Source organism: Passer domesticus, chromosome 3, assembly GCF_036417665.1.
Source record: "Passer domesticus isolate bPasDom1 chromosome 3, bPasDom1.hap1, whole genome shotgun sequence".
NCBI classification, from domain to species: domain Eukaryota; kingdom Metazoa; phylum Chordata; class Aves; order Passeriformes; family Passeridae; genus Passer; species Passer domesticus.
The window spans coordinates 104239353-104258187 of record NC_087476.1 but is presented as its reverse complement, the minus strand read 5'-3'; the positions used below and the strand labels follow the sequence as shown (position 1 = coordinate 104258187).

The 18835-nt window shown below is 40.0% G+C and overlaps 1 protein-coding gene across 10 annotated transcripts in view; it reads right to left on the bottom strand.

Annotated features, from left to right (window-relative positions):
- RASGRP3 (RAS guanyl releasing protein 3) overlaps positions 1 to 18835 on the bottom strand; it is a 61359-nt gene that overhangs the window by 16446 nt on the left and 26078 nt on the right. For 8 of the 10 annotated variants that reach the window (XM_064414821.1, XM_064414823.1, XM_064414824.1 and 5 more), the window contains 8 exons: positions 11725 to 11917; positions 10087 to 10187; positions 9384 to 9448; positions 8083 to 8214; positions 6941 to 7088; positions 5224 to 5397; positions 4705 to 4821; positions 4126 to 4401 (listed from right to left, as the gene is read on the bottom strand). In XM_064414821.1, the coding sequence (XP_064270891.1) occupies positions 4126 to 4401; positions 4705 to 4821; positions 5224 to 5397; positions 6941 to 7088; positions 8083 to 8214; positions 9384 to 9448; positions 10087 to 10187; positions 11725 to 11794 (1083 nt within the window). In that variant the 5' untranslated portion in view covers positions 11795 to 11917. The remainder of the gene's footprint in view (positions 1 to 4125; positions 4402 to 4704; positions 4822 to 5223; positions 5398 to 6940; positions 7089 to 8082; positions 8215 to 9383; positions 9449 to 10086; positions 10188 to 11724; positions 11918 to 18835) is intronic. The other 2 variants (XM_064414829.1, XM_064414830.1) reach the window with 1 other exon arrangement.

The following is an 18835-nucleotide window of genomic DNA, read 5'->3' as shown; positions in this document are numbered from 1 at the left end:
CCCTTTCCCAAGATAGGTTCCCAAAGCAAACACATGGCTTTAGAGAAGTCTGGAGATCACATTATTCATTTTGTCTAGCTGAAACATTGCTGATTTTTGCACGTTGTAATTAAGGGCACAGTGAAAGGCTGTGCATCCTGTCCTGCAGGTTCCTTTACCCAGCCAGCATGCTGCTGTCACAGGGTTAGGTAAGGGCCTGTCCTAAAGACAAAATTGAACCAGAAAGTGCTGTAGTAAATATTGTCCATGTGGTGAGATGTTCAGTGACTGTATTCTGAGGTTCCTTGGTGGCATAAAATAAGCAGCACTCAGGTGGAGTGCATGATGTAATCTGGTCAGACTGGGAGAGCAGCAGTGGTAGTTCAAAAGGTGTTGTCTGGCTCCTGTGAAAGAGCACAGTTTTCTCAGCAGGTCAGATGAGCTGGGTGTGGATTTGGGAGTGGAAATGTATTAGTATTTATTGAGCAAACTTGTATCTCTCCCTCCCTGAATTATCTTAAGCAGATATAACTTCATTAGGCACAATGTGTAAGCACGCAGTAGGTAATGTATTGTCTAGGTCAGAAGTTTCATACATTAGCACAAAATTACAAGCATGATGATTATGCAGTTATGTAAGTATTCATTTTATATTTTATTTACAGTTTTGCTATGACAAATAAGGTATAATAAGACTTTTCCTAGAATAAGCTTTACAGTGAGTTTCTGTTCTAATTTGACTATCATTGCTATCCTATTTTTTTTCTGAGCAATTTGGAGGGGCATTGAGAAAGGTAGGGGAGTGATCAGAAACACATGACTTTTTTCTTTTTTTCCTAAGTGGAACTTACTGAACACAAGTTAAGGAGGGTGACTTTCAATTTGATTGTTTAGGTAGTTCTCATTCTCTTCACCAGATTGTACAAAAGCCTGGGACTTTCCAGTCATTTGCATACAGTCTCAGAACAGGTTAGATAAATAGATACTGAGGGATTAAAATAGCAAGGGAAAAATGGTGGTACCAAATAGGTTTTAATATTGTTCATACAAATACACTGTGGTTTAGCTGAGAAACTGAGATCCACTTCCAATCCACAGAAAGTGATGAAATATGTACCCACAGGTTTTTATTCACATTGTGCAAAAAACCCAAACCAATGCACAGCAGGTAAGGTTAAGAATCCTTACCAAATATAAGTTTTCTAAAGGCAAAAAGCTGTTTTTCCTCTCTGCTGCACTGCCAAGCTTGTGTTTAGGTCCTCTTTCACTACATGTCAGCTCCACATGGTACAGAACCAGGTACAAGATTCAGTGAAGGTGGAGCAAGTACGGCCAGCAAGTCAGGAAAGGAGGAATAATCACAGACTAAGAGAAACCATGCACTAAGAACTGAGTCCATCTTCATGTCAGGGACTCTGGCTCACTGGAGCTGAACTGTAACACATTTACTTTGCTTGCCCATGTAACTCAGACTCATTTACACAGCCCAAGTCAGGACTTGCATCCCTCTGAGCTTTCGTAGTCTCCTGTGCCAATAAACCTGGCATGTGTCCCTGCTGTCCATACACCAAAACTTTCCCTTGTTTGTGGCATGCTAACTTTCATGCAAAATGCTGACTTCTTTCAGCTTGCTCAAAGCTAAAATTCTGTGAGCTAGAAGCTGACTTTTTATGCTTACAAAAAGATGAGGAGGGGTGTGGGGATGGTTGAAAGCAGACTCTAAGTTTGTGTGCAGATATTTAAGGCACAAGAAAACCAACTTTCCAAACTGTTGACCCTTCAGCAGCTACCACTGAAACCAAGAGTCCTCTTGTTCCCCATGAACCCTTTTGTCTAGACTCAAAATAATATCTTTAAAATGCCTGTAAGCCTCTTGAGGACTTGGCCTGAAGTTTACTACCCACCTCTCACTCAAGCATTTAACCCAAGTTCTTACTTCATAGCTCTTATCAAAGTCACCCCAAACATCACCATTTCCAAGCCACTTGAAAGGTATCATCTCTCTTAGAGCAAACAGGACTCTACCACTGAGGAAGAGAAAAACCTGGCCAAATTCCCACATGCCCATGAAATGCCCATTTTATCTTTTTGTGCAAGTTGTTGGACTAGCAAACCAGTACCCAGTGATTTACTTGTCAAGCAAGCACAGGCCAGGCTCTTGCTAAGTGTGGTGTAAAAGGCAACACTGCAAGGGAGGGAGGCCAGGCAGGAGATTCGCACATTGCTTATCGGGACAAGGGACCAACTAAAAGCTTGCCCAGATAAAAGCTGCTCAATGGCAAAACAGCAGAAGGGAAGAAACAGTTGGGTCAGCCAATTCACACACAACTGAATGGAAAGCATCCTACACATTTATATTCATTTACTAGATTTCAAAGGGAGCTTCTCTAAATAAGGTAAAGATGGAAAAAATTTTTACAGTTGACATTAGAGAGATAAGACCTAGCAATAAAAGGAATTGTTAATTCTTCACGCTCTGAAAACTGAAGATGATGTAGGCAGCAGGGGAGGCTAAATCTGCTAATAGACCATTTGCACATAGCAAGGTCAACTGGTCTGAGTTGTCAGTCCTTCTCAACTTTGGGCTGCAACCCTTTCCTTGTCCTCTTTCTCTGAACCCAGCCAGTGACTTAAAACTTTCTTTTCAACAAAAATATAGAAACATTTAATCTACAATATAAATCCATTATTTCTATTTAAGAGACTAGCATTAAAAAAAAATCTTGTATTCATATACACTGATAAGGACAAAATCTACATACAGGAAGAAAAATGAGAATATTCATATTATGGTATGTATCAAAATTCCAGTCCAGGAACTTTTGATAGAAATTTGTTATTTTTTCCCTTTCCAGAAGTCACTATTTTAAATCAATACTCCCACACAAACCCACTTGATCCACAACTACACTTGCAGTGACTGATGTGAAGACAGAATCACCCTGGAAATGTCTTAGGTTACCTACACATATCTACCTTATTTATAACCCCTGATCAGGTCTGGAATCAACATTGCAGAATGAAACTTCATTTTTTTCAATCAGATTGGCTCAACTGTAACAAAGTCAGCAGAGTTATATTATGAATGAATGCATCAGAATATCACAAGTGAGAAAGTACCCATCATGTACTCAATTGCTTCTCCTAGTAAATGGAATACACTGAAAGAAATACAAAAATACAAATAAAATCCCTGTCATTTTGCTGAAAAAAAAGAAAACAAGAAAAAAAATTGAAAAACAGATAAGCATGTGAGCTCAGGCTGATACAATGATGAACATATGAAGACCTGCAAGGTCTTAAAAAAATCTTTAGCTTTCTGCTCCTTTTGGAAAATAGGCTGTCACCAAGAAGAAAGAGCAGCTAATGAAAGTGGTAGCAGCAGTTCAGCTTCCATCTCTCACTTCACATTGTCTAATTTCTATCCTTTTGGACTCACTTTTTTTTTGCTCAGTTCCCCAAAACCCGAGGTTCCACTTCCCCTTATTCAAAGCCAAGCTTGTAAGAAATGGGAAAGGGAAAGAGTGTCACAAGAAAGCAGCTCTCAGTCATTACAAAAACAAAACAAGACAATAAATATCTACCTTTATAACTTTTGTACTTCAAAATTCAAGTTAAAGGATTGTTGTAGGGTTCAACATCTGGTGCCTGCTCTTTCCTGTCCCACTAACCAGGATTAAGACTTGTTCCCAGGTTGTTCCAAACAAGGCACAAGGGAAGAAGGTTTTCCAAATTCCCCAGACTTTCCCAGTCCTCATTACACTGAAGCCATAGGTATATCCACACCAGTTTGGTTTCTCCAAGCTCAGGCTCATATTTGTCAGCTTCCTTAGCGTAAAGCTCTGTACCTGATAAGCCCCAGTACAAATCCATCACATTTTTATTTACTGGACAGGAAGGGTACTGTGTCACATGGAAAGCAAAACCAGAATGATGCTCAGGCTGGAATTTCTCTTGTGTGTTGATGCCAGCATGTCTCCCAGTTGTTCCAGAGGAGACATAAACCTCCACTCTAAGTACTCAGAACTGAATTTTACTTTTCAAAACTGAGATAAAAATATGCACTTAACTTTATAGATATGAGTATTCCTACTGATACTCAACATTTGAATCACAGCAGTGAATTGAAACACGTTCAATACTTACGGTTAGCAGGTTAATTAAATCCAAATTAGGCTCTAAATGATGAGAAGCAGTTTGCAGAGAAACCAGTTCACTCAAGGTGATGGAGAGCTGCTGCATTTTCACTATGTTAACTTTGTTCTCATCTATCCAGTCAGGAAAAATGACATGGACAGCAATCAAGTCTTTCAAATGGACTCCTAAAATAGGAATTTTGAAGCCAACACAGTCAGCAAAAGCCTTGCGGTAGTTGCAGTAGTTTCCATTGGAAGAGACCAGCTCTGTCATTTCGTTCCAGTCCTACAAACAGCCAGAGAAGCAAGTCCCTGTGAAAGCATTCATTGCATTTCTTTATCTGTTTTAAATGAGCACAACTCTTGTCAGGATGTCGACAGTGTTAATTTTCTCTCTGGCACAGGCAATCAACCAGAGCATCTCTGTGAACTTATCCTGCTCCATCAAGAGGAATGCAACCAAGTGCCTTTCAGGATGCTCTGCCATAATCCAAATGTGTGCTGGTGAGACACCTGCACTGCAGAACCCATCAGACCTCAAAGAGGTGATGTTCACCTCAATATGTCTGCATTCTGGAGTCCATCATACCTTTGTGACTTCCGAGGACAGATGAGAATGAGTCTCTTTCAGGCGAGAAATAGAGCTGTGGCTTAGACCTCCCACAACTGCCATCAGTGTGTTGAAGTTCTGGAGGTGAAGGAGCTTCTGCAGGAGAGATTAATCATGCAGAATTAAAAATTAATGAAATACAAGCAGCAGCCACTCAGTGTCACACGCAACAAGTTAAAGGAGACAACCCAACATGGTTAAATCAGTAAAGCAGGGCACATAACAGAATGGTTCAGCATTTCATTTTTTAATTAGTTTAGGTCCAGAAGAAGCACACAGTAGTGACAGCTGCCAAGTGGAATATAATAAAGAAAATGATTATAAAGTTATGTCTGCTAGTTAAAAAATGCAGACACACCACACTTGAACAAGTAACCTCTAGTGGTGTTGAACAGGCTATTCACTGAGGAAATAACACAAAGAGCATCATGTTTACTGTAATCTCCATTTATATTCCTGCTTTGTATTGGAAGAAAAAGGCTCATCTGCAAGACTTACCTGTGCAACATTGATAAACTTTGTGATTACTTCTGCTCTTTGCTGGGGTGTTGGTTTGCTGAGAACCATGAGCTGGACCCATTTAGAGATACCATTAAATAAAGCAATAGATCTCTCCAGAGTGGGATTGTTTTCCAAGCAGCCATGGATCACATAGCTTTGGTAATCTGTGAACTAACAGAGAAAAGACACTTCCAGTAAAACAGTGGACAAACTGGAGAATCAAATTGAAACTTTGATACTTTTCTTTCTAAGGCTCCTCTTGTTTAGAAAGTGACCATGATTCAGGGTCAGCAGACCCTGCTGCACAACATCTCCTCCTTAAAATCTTTTTGCTGTTGTTTTGGTGTGGCTTTTCCTTAAATGTCAACTTAGAACACGTTTGTGTGTCAGGAAATACAGAAGCCTGCAAGATGAGTGTGATCTCTACTTCCATCTTTCCCATAATTTGCTCAACACATGTTATTCTGTGTAATTATATTTGACACCTTCAAGCCAGGGTACTGTATAGGATCCCAAAAATTAAATTTCCCTGAATGTTTGAAAAACAGTTTTCAGCTGTCCCTTAAATGGAAGTTTTCAGTAATTTAGAACATTTTATCTTGTGTAGTGAGTTGCTAGTGATGCCAGATGAGATGGGGTTAGCTGATCAAAACCAGCCTGCTAGAAAAACATGAGGGCATACTCTAACACAACACGTGCTTGTCTCCTAACTGCAGATAGACAGTGTTTCAGTGTTCAGATAATTTAATTTTTTTTGTTATAGTTAACGCTGCCCTTCCTTCTCCCCCATTTTTTTAAAGATTAAAACCAAACACAGGATTCAGACTAAACATATTCTACAATTACATATATTTGAGAGAACAAGTGGTACAAGATCAATTAACTCTCACTGGTTGCAGAGAATCACCTGTGACAGCAAAATTCAAGCTGAAGATTTAACAGAGAAGCTAGAAACAGCAAGGAAAAACCAGAAAATTCATTGCAGGTTTGAGTTTTCTTCCTGGAATCCCCAAAGGAATTTAAATGCATCTTAAATCTAATTAGAAATCCATGCCTTTTTTCTTGTCCTTCCCTCCTTCTCTGAGGTTAGCATTGCACGGATCACAGTAGGTGTTTTCCTACGATTTGAAGTCTAGAGTAATTAACCTTTGAACATTATTAAGCGACATCAAAAGTGATTCTATTTAGACTGGTCTCAGCTCCTCATTGATCTCTTTTTCCTTCCTCCCTTGAACCAAACAAAAAAAACTCATACATTTTTCTTAGTTTGGGAGTTTGATTTCTCTCATGTTTCTGAACACTTAAAAAAGTCTCATTTGTCATCTTGAGAACTTACTGCTTCCATTTGTCACCCGATACAGTAACATCACATAACCCTTTCATATGGATATTTGCCAGCAGAAATCACAGCATTTCTTTTGGCATTTGTCTTACTCATTTGTTTTGTTTTAGCTTCAACTTTAATTTTCATCCACTTTTGCCTCTTGCCCTTGTACAATCCTCTGTGAAAAGAAGCAACTGTGCCTGAATTTCCCTCAGCATCAAAAATCATTAGGCACAAAAAGGTCCAGGAAGTGCATGGCTAAGTATATGGAGAGAGTATAAAGATTCACTACACTGAAATGTTGAGAAAAAAGTCACAAATGTGAAACCATGTGAACACTCTTTAAAGACAGGCTCCTAATTGCAAGTGACAAAGTTGTGGGCTTCTTACAGAAATTCTCCTAAAAGATTTATGCTCCAGAAAAGTGAGATGTTCAGCTAGTTCAATGGGCTCCAGATGGTCAAACAGCAGGCAGGCTTTTCCTTTCTTGGAAATCTTCTTCCTCTGTGTAACTCTTCTCATCCAGTCGTAGGAAGGACTGCAACAGAATAAGAATAAGTCTCAGTTCTGTTTGGGTGTATTGTCAGTGCAGCTCACAGCTGGAACATGTCGTGTAAAACTGACCACAGAAGGACCATGAGACTTCTGCTCTGTGACACCCAGCACAGTGCAAACACTTGGAATGAGACCTGTTCAAGAGTGCAACAGGAGCTGGGAGTTTTGCAGGCATTACTCCAAGTGATAAATAATAGCAGCTTTCTACAACAACAAAAGGACAACATATTCTTCCCCATGATACAGGAAGACATAATTAAGGATATTTAAAATACAAGAACAGCTCAAAACAAATTCTGACACAGAGTAAAAACATGCTTGAATAACATCAAGGATTAATTTTTCCTCTGTAAGTCCACAGGTCCCTGAAGTAATGGAACAACAGAGACAGCCAAATACTGTGCATATGCCATATTTTAAAATAAAAGCTACAATATCAGATGAGATGCAAAAGAATGTGTAGTGATATTTTAAAAGCAACTTTCATTCCAGATTGTCAAGGAAATAGTAGTTGTAATAATTTTGATGTAATGCAACTACATATGTGAATGCTAAAAATGATCCAGTTAAATAATAGAAAATATTGCAAAAAACTCGAATAGATTATGGATGAGAAGACAAGAAAGCTTTCCTGAGAAGATCTAAGATTTAAACAGCATACCAGTCACTACATTGATTGCTATTTTGTATGAAAACTTGTAGAAGAAAAGTAATGCTAATCACTTAATTGGCACTTGCCTTGTCAGAAAAATAATTCATTTCCTGTTTATATGAAAAATTTACATACAGATAGGAGTCTTCTCTTTACTGTGTAAATATAACTTCAAATTTTTAGTGGCTTCAAATTTAAAGACAATTTTGCAAGTGTTTTTTTTGCTCTCTTGAGACCAAGATGGGCCTTAATATTTTTGTACTTTGTACAGAACTAAGATTCTGCTGTTCCAGACACAAAGATGTCCTTGACATGACATCCTTACATGCTGGAGATATCAATGAGATGGATGTGATCCTCATATCCAAGCTGGCTGGCTACTTCTTGAAACTCTTCAGTCAAACGAATCAGCCCAAGATCCAAGTTAAACTCTGCAGGGAATTCCAAAATCCAGTATCTGAAATTCAGAGACAGCAGTTAAGAAATGCCCAGAGACTCAGGTATAACATTCAGTGGCTGCGTATATTTTACACACACTTTTTTCATAGGACTTATTTCAGGTCCACTGTTTAGACAGAGGGAGTGAACTCAGCCTGTTTCCTCTGTAATTATTTGTGACACACAAGTGGCAAAAGCCACTTTATATTTTAAATTTTTTTGCTTAACTCACAACAGCACAACAAAGCAGCATTCTATTGAAATGCAAAACTGAAGTGGTGATTCAGGTGAGACCCACAGGAGGCACACACAGTGTCCTGACTCAGGCTGCCAGGACACCCAGATTACATTTGCACTTAGCCCCTGTCCAAGTGAGACAACTTTGTCTGCTCAGAAAAGATTTTTCAATGAAAATGCAGACGTGCATTTGGGTGGCAGCTCCACCAGGATAACTGTGTAAAGCAGATGTAAGCCACATAAACTTACATGCAAAACATGCAAGCCCCTCCTCTATGGAAGGGGGAATGGAAAAGGCTTTATCAGCCCTGACTTCTGTAACCCTCTCATTTTCTTCTCAGTGATGTAACTTCATCCAGAGGAAGGAGGAAAAAGCATTTGTTTGAGTGAAGCAAGTTTGTGATTACTTAAAAATTCATTCTTTCTCTTTTACAGAGAAATGTTCCTACATCAGAACAGCCCAACACATGAAAGCTTTCCCATGGAAACAAGGTCAGAGCAGCTGTTGCAAGGTCTGGAACACACCCAGTGTGTAAAAACCTCGGCGTCACTAACACACTCCTGTCACCATAAATTATGTAGGGATTGCAAAGGACTGCATGAACTGAAGTCTACAACCCTGAGACAATTTTTTTCTCCCACACTAAGTTACAGCTGGGAGCAAAATGTGTCTCCCGTCTGTGTGGCAGTGAACTTGTTGCTCTCTGGGAGGCTGATAAATCATAACACTCATGAGCCAGATTAATAATAACTCAAGTTTGCTGTCAGCTTTTGAGCTCGATGCAGTTAAGTGTCTTAAAAGCTGGATGGCTCAACTTAATTGTTTTAAACACACAGAAATTCCCTCTTCACTGTAGAATGGAGACCAAGTGAAAAACCCAAACAAAATTACATTGATAGAATTAACAGAACCATAAAACCAAAGTGCTAGAAGACCAGAAATGTATTTACCTCATGAAGTAGCAGATTTTCAATCTGAATTCATTGCAGTTCTCCCCATCAGCATCTCTGTAAGTATGTCAGCTAAAGAAAGCTTTGTGTGTGTGCCTTGACTCAGCAATGTTGTTTTTATTCACTGGAGGCTAATACTAGAGCAGCTGAATTTACAAAAGTATTAAACTTTTCTTCTAGAGATAACCACATTATGCCTCTGATTTTTCATTCACTTTCACAATGTCTTAGGGGCAGAGACTATTTCCTGGCTGCCCCTTTTTTTCCCCCCTATCAAAAATGCCTCTGTTCTACAGGTCTGAATATTCTGCTGAAAAGCTTCTTGCCAGCTCTGGCTAAGCAAATATGATAATAGTTATGATTACTGAGTTAAGAGGTATAAATGATAGGTACGTACTTAGATATCACTGAAAAGTCATAGTACTCAAAGGTCAGCCTGCTGTGATACACTTGAAAAATTATCTTAGCCTCATATTTACAGTAATTCAAGGTTGATGCATAGTTACTATTCTTGTACATACACAGAAAGCCTACAAAGTCTTTATGTGAGCATAAAGAAGTTCATGAACTTCCACCTTCTAGGTTGAAAATTCTCCTCTAAACCTTGTCATTAATTAATTGGCACATTTTTACAAGCAGTCAGGAGAACAATCTGCTTTGGACACTGTGATGCCAACTTGCAGCACTTTGTGAAAGGATATGTGGACAGAAGCTTGCCAGCCAGCTCTGTCGAAGGCAGATACCACCGGTGCATTAAAAGAAAGGTTCTTGGCAAATGGCTGGAGCACGGGTCTCCTTTGTCATCTGCAAAAGAGAAACAATGAGTTAACCCCACCACAGAAGAGGGGAGCTTTTACTCTTCAAGCACAGTCAGACAGAAGGGATCAAAAGTGGAAATGTTGACTCGTTATCTAACAAAAGGGTAGGAAAGAACACCAGAGCACAAAAATGCCCCTTGAACAGCAGCTTGCTAGAATGCAGTCACAATTATTTAAACAAAGGAAAAAACCCAAACCAGTTCAGATAACAGGCCACAGCTGAAAAAAATAGGGCATGGGCAGCACTGTGCTAACTTTATATAAAGACAGTGTCAGCAATCTAAGGGACAAATCCAAAATTAGTCCATCAAGAGGGCGGGAAGATGATTTATGTACAACTACTTCCAATATTTATTTTATTGCAGCCTTATAGCTTTAAGTTAGCAGTTGAATTATTTTGAAAAATGGATCTGCTTCAAGCAATTCAATGTTAAAGCAGCACCTGGCACCTCATATCTGTGCCCAAGGTCACATCTCCAGCTGCCTAATAGAGACTCTTGTGTCTTTGCAGTGTAGCCACTGAAACTACACAGAGTTATTCCCTGGCAGATTGGCTGACCATCAGTCTTCCCCAACATCTGCAACATTAGATTATTCTGTCTGTCACTTTTTTGGGAGGCAGTAGATGATGTGATGTATGAAAACAGGAGCCACATATGGACTGTGCTTGTTAAGAAATTGTGTATACAAGGAAGAGACACTATTTCCAGACAGCAGACAACAAGTGCATGGGACCTGCTAATACTTAAATGAAGTTCTGAGCAACCAGTTTGATGGTGGCCTACAGAAATGGATGTATGGGATTCACTGCAGCTGGTAGCAAGGCCTGTCCATCCATCAGTTGTTCAATCTCTCTCACCTCTAGATGCTTGTTTCTCTCCACATGGCATATAAAATTAGTACTTCATTCCAATCAAAATCTGTACTGCATCTCCAAGGAATCTAAATGTAGCTTTGTGAATTAAAGCCCCATTTGAAAACACTTAAGATCATCCATGAACTCATTTGACTGTAATGTGACCAATAATCATGATTAATGGTGTTATGGATCAAGGTCTTTTTCATCACTTCTTTCCCTCAGATCTGGTACCTCACATTCTAACAAGAGTAAAAAGATTACATGAGCCTTAGGTCATATTCTTACCAATTATTGCATGACGATTTGGAAAACCTTTAAAAAAATGACTGGTCAAAACCACAGCTGTGTAACCACTCAAGACAAAGATCAATGCCAGAAATAACTCCTTGAATAATTCATCTAAACATTTCTCTTGGTAAAGGCCAGTATTGTAAAAACCACCATACCCACAATTGTGCATTATCTGTATTAAGAAAATTTAATACAGTATGCATGTGATTAAAATTCTGGCTTGCATGATTCTGAGCCAAATTGAAACATGGAAAATTTTACAGAACAGAAATGTTCTTAGCCAAGAGAAAAACTGGCTAAACCAGAGAACAGCAGGACTTATATTAAAAGATTAATTTCAATAACAAAATAATAAAATATTGAAAGAGCATACCAAACATTTCAATACAAGTGTTCAAAAGCTCATCTAATGTTGCAGCCTTTCCAAGAGTGTTTGACCCCATTGTCTTTTAATCGTTGTCAAAAAATAAGAGACATTTTCACCAAGTAGAAGGATGCTTCTTCAAATGCCCAGCTTTTTCACTTTATTTTGTTGGTTGCATTCTTAGCTGGACTTCAATGAAAATCTGAAGAAAGTAAAAGAAATCATAATTATATGACTATAAGGAAGAATTCTCAGGATGCAATTCTTACAGTTCAACTCATCTTTTCTACAAACTGCTTTTTCCCCCACATGAGCATGTGAAAGATAGCCATAAGCTTTCCCTACATTCCAGCTTGTGTTTTTATGCATTGTCCAATTGTTTGTCCACTAGCACAAAATAAATCCATAGCTGGGGTGATAAAACAGAAACCAGATGGCAAACGAGGGCCTGCATGTACAATGACGCACATTTTGTTCAAGTCATTCTATTTACACTTGATAAGTCACTTTTTGTTAATAACTCTGCTTTTATGTTTTTAAGCATAACCATTTTTCCCCCTGAGGTTACTGGTTCATGATAATGCTAATGGTCTTAATTGGCACAGAGCACATAAAGTGTTTAATGAAGTTCATAGCAAACATTAAACTAGCAGGCAATTTTTCTGAGGACCATAAGATCAGCTTTTTAAAATAAAATAAATCTTCCCACAGTAGCTGGGCAGTCACAGAGACCTGAACACATACAAAAACTTCTAATAATTTTATTATACATCTACTATGCATTTAAATATCAAATATCCGTTTACCTGAAGATGCACAGAATACTCTGTTACAAGTTTTCAGAAGTAATTTTACAGGTTATATGTAAAGAACAAATCAGTACTTTATTATCTATCTGTCACTACTGCCTGATCACACCAAGTGTTTGAAATGTGACAAACAAGTACATCCAGCAACTTGTCTAGAAAACAATAAGCAAAGAGTAGAACTGAAATAGTCCTTGAAGTGAAACAACAGGAATTTAGGAAATTCATTTTCAGAAGTCATTGCCCATAACATCAACTTTTTAAAGCTGGTCATGCAAAGCACTGATGAACTGTATACCTGCTATAATTCACCTGCAAATGCCAAGTTTTCTAAACCAACTGTAACACAGAATTCACACTGCAAACCCTGTCCTGGTAGGGCTGGCATTCTTCACCCTTTTTACAAAACCACCCTGGCCCCCTTGCCACTGGCCAGCGTTGCAATGAACACAGAGTGACACACTGAGCTGTGTCTCTGTCTGCTTGCAGCCCTGCAAATGCCACTGTGGTCTGGCCACCCAAGGGACACCAGGCAGTGGCAGCTTTAGTGGCCCTGCTGGTGCTACTTCAGCCAGCCAGCTCACACCCACAGCACAGGCAGGCGTGCTCCTTCTTCAGCAGAAGGCAGGGCCAACACATCCTGACACCACTCCCAGAAAGAGGAGAAATCCCTTCTCATTCAGGGCAGGTCTGCACTGCTGAGCTGATCTGGCATGACTGGCCTGCAGCTCCGTCAGTGAAGTCTCTCATGTTCCAAACAGGCTTGGCATGTGCCAGCTGCTCATTGCTGGTCTATGCTAGGTGCCACCTGCACCTCACCTCCATTTAGGACACCACTGACTGGCCAGGGGTGCTCTGGCAGCACAGTGCACTGCATCCCAGCACCTGGAAAATGTCCTGCATTGGACACTTCTTTATAGACCCAGCCTCTGAGTCCTGCAGTGCTGAGCCTGTTTGAAGCATGCAACAGTGTTTTGCTTGGAAGAACTTCAAAATATTCTGTTCAGCCAAAGATGCAAGTCCTGTGGGGAGTGGCTGAGAGAGCTGGCATTTTTTAGTCTGAAAAAAAGGTGGACTTAAGGGACACCTTACCCTGAAAGGAGCTGGTAGCAGATGGGGGTTGGCCTCTTGTCCCAGGGAACAAACAAAAGAATGAGAGGAAATTGTTCAAGTTCCACCAGGGGACAAATTTAGATTGGATATTAGGGAAAACTTCTTCACTTGCAGGCTGGCCAAGCACATGCTGCCCAGGGAAGTGGTCCCCATCCCTGGAGGCATATAAAAGATGAGTAGATGTGGCTCTTAGGGACATGGTTTGGTGATGGACTTGGCAGTGTTTTGTTTTAAGTGTCTTAAAGTCGTCTTTTCCAACCTAAACAATCCTACGATTCTGTAGCATTATTTTTAGCTGTGTTCCTACAGCCAGGTTCTTTCTGGTCCCATCCAGCAACGAATTCAGACATGACACTCTCTTCCCTGAAGCCGAGAGGATCCTGGAGGATGTAAGCACAGCTCATGGAACAGGGAGTTTCTACCAGTCAGTGCACACACAATGCCTCAGTCCAAGCCAGCCAACAAGAAACTTGATCAGAGAGGTGCAAACATTAAATCCTGCCCCTTCCTCCTAGGTGGAAGAAAGCACTCTCCTCTGAATTTGGTGGTGCAGAGCCCTCACTTTAAAGAACATGTCTGTTTTTCTAGGAATCACACAGAGATGCTACTTGCAATGAACAGAGGGGGAACTAAACTAATCCTTTCACACAACAGTAAACAGTAAACAGTTAGTCTTTCTTCCCAAGACTGTTTATGTATCTAAAGTGAAAAAATTAATAAGTAATCGGAGCATTTGTTTGGTTTGCTTTCAGAGTTAACCAGCAGCTGTGCAGTGTTTTTCAAGATTACAACCTTGTACGCATAACTTTTGCTAGAATTGCACTTTGAACATTTTTTCCCCTTTTTGACCAGACCCAAATCCTTCTCTAAGTGCTTTAATAACTGGTGTAATTTTCACAAAGCCAGCTATCTAGCTCTTGCAGATTTATCTGACTTAGGTTTTCTTTCAAGAGGAGAAAAATAAAATTATTTGCCATTTCAAATATTTTTTAGTCAGTGCTTAAAAAAATGAAAAGGGGGAAAACTATTGCATTTTCTGTCTAAGCCTAGAAAATTGCTGAGCATGAGCTGTAGAAAAGATTTGATCTGGCTTTTGAATTCTGTTGGCATTACCATCATCCGTAAAATATAGCATAGGACAGGTCATCTCTGTCTTCCATTGACAACAGTATAAATGCAGCCATATGGTAATTAACAAGTAATTCACCTGGGTAAAATTGAAGGTTTGGTGTTTTTCTTCAATTTTACAACAACTACATGAGTAGCAGACACCTAGATCCTGACAGTCCAGAGGTGTCCTGCCAGACAGCCTATCTGACTTCTAAAGGTCAGAGCATTATTATTATAATGCTTCTTAAAGAAGAATAAAGCATTTCCACCCAGTGAAGAACTGGCTGACTGGGTCTGAGTCAAAACCTGCTATCACATCTCTTGACTGCAGACTCCAAAACCCACAACCATTGCATCATTACTTGTGTGATCAAGCACTGCTGTTCTACTAAAACAATAAGGAATTGTCTATAACCATGCCACAATGGTATCCAACCACACACCTGTAGAGATGGATGAGTAAAATACAACTCTAAATATCATCTACATAAATTAAATAAACTATATTCTGTAAACAGTTCAGTGCAGCAAAGACACAAAATTAAAATAAAATAGAATCATCACAGAGGATTTTTTAGAAATAAACATTTTAAAAGTTTGAAATATGTGGCTATTATTAAAAAAATTTGATTGCCAAAAATGCAGTTGGACTTTCAAACAAAGATAACTTTGAAAATCTCTGCCTTCCACTGCTTTCCAGCATAACACTTAAATATCTAATTGCGATCCAACTGTTTCAGGGAATAATTGCTCACTAGAATGAAACAAATAAATTTTTGCCTCATAATGGAATTATGAACCCAATTGGGTTTACTGTGATTAACATGGGCTGTTAAGGACACAAGAGGCACACAGTCCTCCACAGCCACTCATCGTCATTTCTTTATCAAGCCACTTGGAATGACAGTCTTCCCTGCAAGTCTTGCTGCTAACCCACCCCATGCTGGGAAGGGATTTCAGGGGATAATCAGGAGTAGGTGAAGACTGAATCAGCAATACCATCAACATAGACCTTAGCACTCACTCAAAGCCAACAGCTTTTTCTCCTTCATTTAGACAATAGAAACAACCATAATATCCCTATGAACCAAGTCACGGTGTCAGGCATGTCATGCTTTATTTTATGCAATATTTCTATCATGGGACGTGCACTTGCTCCCTAGGAGGAAAGCAGAAACAACTGCAGTGATGTGCTTAGAGGTTAGAAGTTTGCCATGGACTGAACTACAAAACAGAGTTCCTTCCAAGTCCTGCCATCACCCCAAGTGCCACATGCACATGGTTCATCTGAGCAGATGGGTTTCCTTAGTATTTTGTGCAGTGTAATTGCATTTTGTGTTCAACATTTTGGAAGTCTTGAGATGGTGTTATTGTGGACTGTCCTGATAGATACTTGAAACAAGTATGTAGGCTGTGAGCTCTTGAGACAGATGTGGTCAGGTGCAATACATTAGTTTTTAGAAGAAAAAGGATACCCTGCTAGCAAACTTGTAATCTTTTACAAAAGCACCAAGTGATGTAAACAGCATGAAGCCAAGGTTTAAACCAGTAAAACCAAAAGACTTCAGTTCTACTGCTGGAGGTTACTAAGGGGGGGTCCACACCCACAACCTACAGCAGTTTAAATAATATTAAAATGTCAAGCCTGTACAAATCCATGTGTGGGCACTCCGTGTGTGGATTTCAGGCAAATTGCATCGTTTACAGGTGCAAGCTAAATCAATAAGCCAGTTTTAAATAGGTCTAAATTTGACATATGGGGTAATATTTATTCAGCTAAATTAAATTCAAGCAGCTTTTTAGTAAGGCCAAATTAAATGTACCTGTAGTATTTCCCCCATTTATTAAAAGTGGGCTACTTTCCTTCTACTTAAAGCCAATAAATAGTGGCACACACAGAGTCCCACCTTGCTACAGAGGTGCCTCTATGGGTCCCAGTTTATCCATAAAGTTTCCAGACACCCCCACACACAAGTCTCGTATTCTTTACAAGATTAGGATATTCTTGGGTCTTTAAATAAGCCAGACCTCCCCTCCTTCAAGCCTACAAAACACATCAGTGAATGCTTGCATTAAACAGCTTCCATCTGGCAGCTGGAGGACTGCTAAGTGGGAGCAGCTCAACAGGGAAATGCAATCAGTAGCAGTATGCAGAAAAAGAAGTTGAGAAGAAATCATGAGTCTCATGAGACAGTTTAAGGATCCCTTCCCTTGCTACACCTCTTTCCATTATTCTGCCTTGATCAAATCCAGGGCAAGCTCGTCAGGACAGAGGTCATCTGCTACCCTGTAGATATAATGGAGGCTCTCACAGTAAGACCCTTTCCTGTTATTAGTCTCCACAAATATTAGTGTAATTACCATAATAAGAATCCCAGCTGGGACTGCACCTTTGCCTACACAGATGCAAGCAAGACATCTGTTTGGGCTCAAGTCAGCACAGATCTTAGGTTGCCTACTGTGTGGTTCCTGGAGTTTGTTCTCTCCCAGCAGTTTTGTATTTCTTGTAGCTGGTCAGTACCAGTTCACTTATTACAGTGGTCTATTTATTATTTATCCTTTATTTATTACATATTTATTATATATATATATAAAAAACATATATATATATATATATATATGTTTTATTTATTACACAGTTCTATTTCTAGAAAACTCTGACCGAGTGACACGGGGTCAGGTTTCTTCAGGGTGTGATACAGGCAGGAGCTGGACACAGGACAGGGCAGAGATGCTGGGCTGTCAGGGAGCCCAGTGCCATTGCTTGTGCCCAGCCCATGACCTCAGCCACCACATGCAGCTGGCTGCAGGATGGCACATCTGGCTTGCCAATGACATTTGTTCTATGGAACAGGGACACAGAACAAGGGAGACATTGTGGCACTGCTCCATGAATGCAAGATACAAGTTATGCTGTGGGCAGGAGAGAAATGAAAATGGAATATGGGAGTCCTGGGCTCACCTGACTTCCCAGGGCCCATTCACCTTCGTTGCACACCTTCAGATCATAGTTACACAATAAACCACAGTGTCTACAGCCGATTGCTTTGATTCACTTTTTTGTTGTTTTTGGATCAAAGGGAAACTTCAAAAGACACTGAACAACAGAGTGGAAGTCTGTCTTTGAAAAGAAGATAGGACAGGTGGCTGGCTGAAGCCAATCCTTTGGTGAGACAACCAGCAGTGCACGAGGTCAGGGTTTGTACTCAGCAGTTTCTCTCCACTGCTGTTCCCTTCTCACTCTGGTCCTATGCTCCAGCATGGGTTCTCTGTGGGCCACAGTCCCTTCAGAGGACTTACTCTTACTTAATCTTCCATGAACTTAGCAATGGGCCAGAGGCTCTTTAGGGAAGTTCCTGCTCTGCCACAGAGCACCTGCTTGTCCTCTGACCTTATTATTCCCTCTCTTCTTCCCTCCTCCTGTCCATTCCCTTGTTTTCTCTGTGTTTCCACCCTCCTCAGAATTTTCTGCCTTTTCTTAAATATGTTTCTCCAGAGGTGTTACAAACTTGGCTGATGGTTTCAGCTGCATGGGGTCCCTTGCAATGACAGCTGGAAGTGGCTGTGTCTGACACAAGGCAGCCCCTGGCCTTCTCCCACAGAGGCCATTCCTGTAGAGTGTCTGCTCCCAAAACCTGGTTGTTTTCATCCAATATAGCCTCTAAGGGAAGAGCACTTGTGCCTTAGCACAAAAGTATTCAAGTTACAAATACTCAAAATATGTTTTATTATGCTTAATTTTGAGAGATGGCTCCACTAAGCTTAATATTTACTTTCACAAGTCACCCAATCAACACAGAAGGGTATCATAAGCCATTTCAAGCCCTAGACATGTAGTTTTTGATGAAAACAGACATTAAATTAATAGGGCCACAGGTAAGAGACCAAGTGGATATATGTATCCACTCCCATGGACTACCCAGGTGTTAGTTCAGACCCACACACATAAGACCATGGTGTCTTGTACAAGTTCATAAATTAGTATATGGAGTACAATACATGCTGACCTAAGGTAAAAGAGAAGCTTACAGAAATCATGAGGAATGCCAATGGACAGTCACACAACCAAAAACTTTCAGTAATCAGAAAGT